Raw genomic sequence first — 8,989 nt, forward strand, 5'->3', positions numbered from 1 at the left:
TAGACAGTCAGTAATGCCAACCTTGCGCGCAGTCATTTTAATAGATGTCAGAAGTAAAATAACTGTGAACGAACTGTACTCTATCCTATTGTCTTTAATCGATTTGACGTCAGCAGACTTGAAAAATAAAGAAACATTAAGCAATTACATAAGTCAGAACACTTAAGAAATTATAGATTCCATTTTTTAACTAATTTAAACCACTGTCAAATAAAAACGCAGCGATATGACAGCAGTCGATGTGAAGCACTTTTTATAACTGGCAATAAGGCTCAATTCAATATTTCTGAATGACATATAAAAAAAAAATTTAAATTTTGTTTTCATAAATTTTATTTTTCTACTATCAAGGAGATTTACTGTCGTCATATGGCATCGTATTTAAAATTATAATAAATTCAAATGATCATTGCTAGAAACCTACAAACGAAACATCAAATAAATTACATGATACAATACACTATATATTTTTTTTTTTAGCTTTTAGTTTTAAACTCGATGAAACGAAAATGCGTAACGACAAAGAGACAAACAAAAACATTTTTTAATTTCATTTCATTATTAATTTTTACTTCTGTGTATGTGATTTTCTCACGCACACTTTTGTATACGTATAATAATCCTGCATTGTGATCGTTGTATTCCGCGCGTGAAGATGGGGCTGCTTTCTTGTATATATAATATTTGACATTAACTTGGTATTGTATAATACATGACTATTATAAAAATTTTAAACACGTATGTTACAAAAAACAATTGAATTACATTAATTTAAATGCTAATGCATGCCATATAAAAATATTGTGATTTGAAAAATGCTTAGTCGAATAATAGGAACTACACGAAATGGTGTTGGCTACACATTTATAATTATTACTTTAATAGTGTTTAATTGTGAAATTAATTTCTAGTATCTATTTAGTAACAAGGTTGCGTGAACTTTAATTTATGATTCTATTTAATTCATAATGGCGACAATTATAAATAAGCTGTTAGTAGGATATGACTTTCTGTTTGACGAATTAGCCGGTAAGAAATTTTTGCTTATATAGTCACTATCGGTCCAAACTTTATCTGCAAGTTGATAAAATAAATATAGTATATTATATAGCTAAACTCTACCCCGAAGCTATAAACTCTCATATCCTATTAGATTATAACTTTGTATGTATCTGATAATATTTTTATAACACAGTAATATAGGATGATCTCATTTAAGTTTTTAGGCTTTCTGGAAAGCCGCTGATGAGGTTTCAAACACTTACCATTCATTGTGTCAGCAAGCAGCAATATTTAGTATTGTTGGTTTGGAGTATGACTGAGCCAGGGTAAGCCAAGGTAACAGGCACAAGTGACATAACATCTTCGTTCCCAAGGTTGGTGACGAATTAGCCAGTCTGCCTAACTATATTAAAAAAAAACAACACAAAATCATATACGACTCACAATTTACATATAATAAGTATTTAAATGATACAAAGCACATTATTTAAGTTAATGTCGCATGTTAATCATTGAATAGTAAGTGACATTAACATTTTTTATTCAAATTTTCTTTTTTTATAGATCCGAGGACGAAAAATTGGTTCTTAATTGCCAAGCCGTTTCAATGCATATTTATCTTAGCGGTTTATTTAATGTTTGTATTAAAATGGGGGCCTAGGTTCATGAAGAATCGTCCATCTTATAATATAGATACAATAATGATTTTATATAACGCAATACAAGTGATTTGCTGTGGCTATATATTTGTTGCGGTGAGTATTATAATGATAATTTTAAAAGACTAATATTCTCAGACACTCAACGAGTGCGAATTTAGAATTTATTTATTATATTTTAATGATTGTAGCTCCTTGTGAAAATAACAATCAAAGCTTAGTTAGAAATGTTTGTTAACCATTTTGTATTTAACTCTAAAACCTAAAAAAATACTGATGAAATCATTCTGGCCTGTGTAAGATCAAAAATATTTCGTTAATTGAATTTATCTTAAAAGAAAATAATTTAAAAAAATAGAATGTCTGGTTAGCAGTTTTGAATCATGTTCGTGACTAATGTTTGTAAGATTATAAATATGTATACTCCATTCCACGAAACGAGCTCTCAAAGGAAATAACCCTTATTTCAATCATTAGCAAAAGCGCGTTAATGACCTTTATAGGACAAATAGTTTCTTAGGATTGTCTTACATGCCGGATTCGTCTCGCTTATCTCTGCCCGCGCGCATCGACCACTGAGGTGCAAGTATATTGTTCCTTAGGAGTTCGACTCGTGGAATGGACTACATCTATATTTATCATAGTGCTCCAACGTATAGTTTTATAGAATTACCATTGATTGTGAATGTATTTATTAATTTTAGGGAATAATAGCAGCATGGGGTTGGAAGTACAAATTGTTTTGCGAGCCAATCGACTATTCGAATTCTAAATCAGCTTTAGAGATAGCATCAATTACGTACTACTATTTTTTACTGAAAATTTTGGATTTAATGGATACGGTATGTTTATTACTTTATTATATTTCTATTGTCATAAGTAGGCGAGATGGTTAATGAGCCGACTGCTAGTAAGTGGTGACCACCGCCTCCACACATCGTCTCTGTGTAATGAATAAATTACGTTAGGAGAAAGAGAAGAAGTTGCATACGTTGTGCCTGTATTTACAATCGCTCGCTCGTCCTTTTATTAATAAATAGACCGACGGGCATTATGCCACTTACCACCTGATGGTAAGTGGTGCTGTGGAAAAAGAAATCATTCCTTACAATGCAGCACCAACCTTGGGAAGTAATATATTATGTCCCTTGTGCCTGTAGTTACTCGGCTCACTCACCTATCAAACCAGGACACAACATTAAAAAGTATTGCTGTTTGGCGGTGGTATTGATGAGTGGGCGGTACCTATCCAAACTGGCTTGCACACTGCCTCACCACCAAGTAAAGTGCTCCTTTCAAACCAAAACTTAACAATACTGAGTACCAGGTAATGTTTACCGATAGAATAAGTTGTGAGGGGGTCATACCCAACCAGACGGATTTTCATACCCTATCAAAAAGTATTATTTTTATTACAAGTAGTATTTTTCCTGATATCTAATTGAATTTTTCAAATGAATTTCAATGTGTGGATCGAAATATGCAACTAAAATATATTTTTGCAAATTTTCCCACACTTTTGGTGGTTGGGAAAATATTTTTTATACATTGATAATATCAATTTTGTTGCTATAGGTATGCTGACCTTATCACATATAAAAATACCCCTAATAAATGTTTATATTATGCTTTATGAAAAGTTTAAAGTACTTTATTTCATTGTTGTAAAATTAATTAACAATCAAATATATGTAATTATTTCACCCAAGAATGTCACCAGTTATTTAAATATTATGTTAGCATTTGATTTACTGCATATATTAAATTTGTACTTCACTATATTCTGGATCATAGTTGATATATTTTTCGTTCCTAAAATTAAATGAATAATGGAAATTTTATTATGTGTTAGTGGAAACTTAAACACTCACCTAAGTCGATGATTGGGCCAATCAGAGGATTGAATTTCTGGTTAATTAGAATTATGTAAACTCACTCATTAGCAACCAGTAATCTGAAGTTGAACCAGGATGATGAAGTGTTTACAGGTCCATGTCTCGAAATGCAAGTAAAGCTATTCGTCGGTCCTGCATCTCGACTTTTGTTATTATTTTCAAACACACTTGGTGATTGACTTTCTATTAAATACACCTGAATTAATCTTAACGGACCTTCAAGGAGAATTATTTATTTTACTTAATTATTTAAGATTGGCGAACATACATATACAATTATATTTAACTAACATGACTATATTTTTAGATGTTGAAAAAGAGTAACTACTGAGTATCTTGCCGGTTCTTCTCGATAGAATCTACATTCCGAACCGGTGGTAGCTTTACTTAATATAATTTTTTAAATGACCATTCAAAAGTGCTTGTAAAAGCCTTCTCGAATAAAGTATATTTTGATTTTGATTACTTTCGAATCGCATAATTATATAACCTATTCAATTCGAAGGAGTAATGATAAACTAAACATTCGATTTGTAAATAGCTCTGCTATATAATTCACTACAAACGAATCTTCATTAATTTGTATTTTGTTATAATACAAACTATTCCTCTTCACTTTATTTTATTCAGTATAAATTTACTTTGCCGAGTTCCAATAAAACTTTGCCGACATTAAAATTGCAGTATCTTCGCTAATCCGTTATAAATATCATAGATTATTCAACCAATGATATCGCGAAAATTGTTTATGTCAAAGTTGTTTATATGTATTTACTCCTCTTGTGGTTACAATAGGCAAATATTTCGTTAATTTCTATCATGTAACTAACTCGTACATTTAATAATATATCATAATAATAGTTAACACTTCAAAAGGTAACATTGAAATACAAATAAGTACTCTTTATCGTATATAAATGAAACTTACACAAAGAATAGATTCAAGGAAGGTGTACGTAATCGTATTTATTACCAAGACTTTTTAGACAATTTCTAGAGGTAGGAAAAAAGCGCGATAGGTTTTAAGGACTAAACAAATGTACAAACAGAAACAAATATAGTTTTTTTTAAATTATTTATTGTGTAGAAAAAATAATTATCCAATAAATTTATATTAGTACTTAAATAAAATAAAACGAAACGTTCCGGTTTGAAGGGTGAGTGAGCCAGTGTAACTACACAAGGGACATAACATCTTAGTTCTCAAGGTTGGTAGCGCATTGGTGATGTAAGTATTGGTTAATATTTCTTAGAGCACCATTTTCTATAAGAGGTGATTACCACTTACCATCAGGTGGCCCATTTGCTCGTCCGCCTACCGCTATCATAAAAAAAAAGAAAAAATAATCACCACTTGACCTATAGAATGGACAATCATTTCAGTAGGTATTTTTAGAGTCTTGCTCGGCCATGTTATGAATTAATACGCATTTGAAGCATTATTAAGTTGTATTTACAAATGTGTTCGCTTAGTTATAGCAAAAAAAAAACCGGCTAACGGCTAGAGTTCCGTATAATTGTGTAATTAATTCGTCGATCACAAGTTAACGGTAATCGGGATTTTCCTTTTACTTATACTACATATTATCTTCTTATTAAACTTCATAATGTCATCGGAAAGCACCCTAAAGGTTTCGATTGCCTTGAGGGTCAAAATATTTGGCGCATACAGATAAACGGCCACATCATATGATTACGTTGATTTGGAAGTTCGATTTTTCACATCAAGGGATTACATTTCTTGTATTCAATTAGGTAACTCCACGCGTTCTTAAGAAATAGGTCTTGACGTTCTATCACATCATCACATCATCATCATCATATCACTTCTGTTTTTCCTTTTTTAATAAGAAACCCGATAATTAACCTATGATTAATAAAAAAACATGTAAAACTACTCGAAATGATACACCTAACAAAAACAACAAATTTATTAACATAGTATTAATATAATAAACTGACATTGATATCTTAGTTTTTCTAATTTTTCAATCGGTTATCGTTTTACAGGTATTCTTCGTTCTAAGGAAGAAGTATAATCAAATATCGTTCCTACATATCTACCATCACACGGGAATGGTAATCCTCATTTGGGGTGCTACTACATACTTACCTGGTAAATATTTTGTATATAGTCCCTTTAAGGTTAAAAGTCCGCTAAAACATTTTGACGCTCAAATTGATATGAATCATAAGGCCCATATGATATTACTCATCGGTCGAATATACGACAAAAGAATAGTTGAATTTATTATTTGAAGATTGTATTAAAACTGTAATTTAGGTATATCGTGACCTAATTTACGCCCCCGAAAATAAACAATAAGCATCAATTCCTACGACGAATTATTGGTACTTTGCATGTAACTAAAAAAAAAACGCTTTCGAATTCATTGTAAAAATATTTTACCAAACGGTTTTTGAATTATTAAAATCATACTTTTGTGTGAACGCATTTTATAAATATTATCCGTTTGAATAATCTATTTTCATGATATTATATTTTGATGATATTATATTGTTTTATAAAAACATATCAATCATGTTGTTATATATAAACGTTATGTTTTTTCTAGGAGGCCATGGCACATTGGTTGGAATAATAAATTCATTCGTACATACTGTGATGTATTCGTACTATTTAATAAGTGTTGCTATGCCAAAAACAAAGGAATTGTTGTGGATTAAGAAGCATGTGACACAAATTCAAATAGTAAGTTAATCTTTGTCATAAATTAGAAATAAAACTTCATATTTAACAATCAGCCCATCTACTAAGAGCCTCGTACTAGGACTCTTGTGTCATGAATAGGAAACACGTACAATACAACACATAGATATCACATATATAACACATACGAGGTAATGATAGTAGTGACAACTGCGTCACCTATCAACAAGTAATCACAATCATCATCAATATCCGCAGCCAGACTTCGACATTTCAAAGATATACAAATCTTTCCTACAAAGTTATTCTATATAATTATGTTATAGCTTTAATATCGTTCACTTCGAAAACATCTGGACTGAAAATAGTCTCTCAAACTATATCGGCATATCAGGCTTTATCTCAAAAATATACAATATTATATAAAGTTCATGTAATAGCTGAAACTATATATAAAAATAATAGTTTGATAAGTTTTGATGCAGGTTTCTTGGTAATATAAAAATCGTGTTGACATCTTTAAATATCGTAATGAATAGTTATAACCACTGTGGTCACTGCAAGAAGCTGCTTACCAAGCTAGTCTGATCGCTGATGGTGATGACAAATTATTGTTTAATCCATAAAAGTATTTGCTGTAGTCTGAGTGTTTGTATTTACAATGTACGAGTTTCCGGACCTCGAACATAGAATTTACTTCTACTGGGAATTAATTTAACTCTAATTCTTTATGTTGTTCTCTCCTTCCAAGAACTTCATGCATGTCACTGGTATATCTTTAGAAAACTACGAAAATTAACTTTTCACAAAATTAATATCTAAATGTATAATAAATAAATGAAGGAAACATAAGATTATGTTCAATTCAAGCATGTACATTATACTATATATGTAAGTGATTAGATTTTATAATCTTTAATATTTACAGTTACAGTTTTTCCTGTGTGTCGTGCACATGGGCAGTATAGCGTTCATGCCTGACTGCGAGTATCCCAGATGGACTGCCGCAATCTTCCTTCCGCAGAATTTATTCATTCTTATACTTTTTATGGACTTCTATATTAAGACATATATCAAAAAACCCAAAACGACCACACCTGTTACGAAATTAGAAGAAGAATCACGTGAAAGTGATGTAGGTTGTAATAATTTAGAAGGAAAAGAAAATAACGGATGTATCCAGCGTATTATCAAATCGGAGAAAATAGAATCGAAGTTGGTTTGAAGAAAAGTATATTAGATAATAAGTCTTATAATTAAATGTATTATTTAAGAGTTTATTATTGATATTAAAATAATATTACTTCCTCTCTAGTATTCCTTTAAGAAATATTAATCATTCATCATATCAAAAATGCGTCAACGACCTTGGGAACTAAGATGTTACGTCCTTTGTGCAGTTACACTGACCCAGTCATCGTTTTAGTCGGAATATAACAATAATAAGTATTTCTGTTTGACAGTTGACTATCTGATGAGTGTGTGGTGTCACCAAGTCTACCAAAAATGAACAAGTTAATAAATTGTTGGCTAGGTCTCTCTCCTACCGAAATCAACCAACATTTTCTGTATTGTATGTTGAAGTAATTTCGTCTTAATAGTAGTATTGATGAACAAACCAGGCTGTCGAAAAATAAACTAGTTCATACCTTTGAAGAACCCAAGATATTTCATTTTTCACATTTTTTTAAACCTAATTAACTTAGTGTATGAAGTTGCTTAAAACTGATCAACATTTTACATATATCTACAAATAACAGCCTGTAAATTTCCCACTGCTGGGCTAAGGCCCCTCTCCTTTTGAGGAGAAGGTTTGAAGGATATTTCACCACGCTACTCTAATGCGGGTTGGCGGATATACATGTTGCAGAATTTCGTTGATATTAGACAGTTCATTAGACAGTTATGCAGTTTCCTCACGATGTTTTCCTTCACAGCCGAGCACGAGATGAATTATAAACACAAATTGAGCACATGAAAATTCAGTGGTTCTTGCCTGGATTTGAACCCGCAATCATCGGTTAAGATGCACGCGTTCTAACCACTGGGCCATCTCGGCTCTCCGAGCTGATCATAACATGTTTATTGATTTTTAATAAAGTTAAAGAAAACAGTAAACCTATTATATATGTATAGTAATATAAAACTAAGGGCAGATAGAGCGCACGGAACAGAAACGACGCGTCATTTTCTTAATACTCCAAAAGTTCACTTTAATTGAAAATTATTGTCCAATTAATGAATTGTTAATTACAACACACACTAACAATTTTCATTCGCTTTTGATTTGAATTCGCTTTTTTTGCTTCACTATAATGTTCCGTGGGCTCCATCTGCCTTGTACAATCTGAAGCCTATATAGTCAATTTTGCCCACTGGCTAACACTGTTACCGTGGGAAGAACAAACTATTTCTTATACTGACAATATGCTGCTATCAATAGAACTTAAAATATGATATATCTTTTGATGACCTATGATGTTCGTCGGTGGAATAATAGAGAAGGGGTAATCCTCCAGACGAGCCTGAACAAAACCCTCACACTGAGTGTATGGGTTTTAAACTTACTAATAAATCTTTTTTCTCGGGATAGTAATAAATATGATATAATATATTTTTTGAAAAATATATCCATACATTTTATATGACTCTATACATAAATGGAAAAAGAGTACAGACGATCTTACCATATTAGGAAAAAACAATTACATACGAAAGAAATCCTTGTTTGTATAATCGAGTAAAAGATACACATGAACAGC

General features: G+C 31.3%; 1 protein-coding gene across 1 annotated transcript; it reads left to right on the forward strand.

The window, feature by feature from the left end:
- The first annotated feature begins 839 nt into the window (after window positions 1-839).
- LOC113393354 (very long chain fatty acid elongase 7-like) lies at window positions 840-7,534 on the forward strand. Its single transcript, XM_064215077.1, has 6 exons — window positions 840-1,029; window positions 1,567-1,757; window positions 2,366-2,503; window positions 5,567-5,672; window positions 6,133-6,269; window positions 7,156-7,534. The coding sequence occupies exons 1-6, from the start codon at window positions 969-971 to the stop codon at window positions 7,450-7,452; spliced, it is 930 nt and encodes a 309-aa protein (XP_064071147.1). The 5' UTR covers window positions 840-968; the 3' UTR covers window positions 7,453-7,534.
- Window positions 7,535-8,989: the final 1,455 nt, after the last annotated feature.

Source organism: Vanessa tameamea, chromosome 6, assembly GCF_037043105.1.
Source record: "Vanessa tameamea isolate UH-Manoa-2023 chromosome 6, ilVanTame1 primary haplotype, whole genome shotgun sequence".
Lineage (NCBI taxonomy): Eukaryota > Metazoa > Arthropoda > Insecta > Lepidoptera > Nymphalidae > Vanessa > Vanessa tameamea.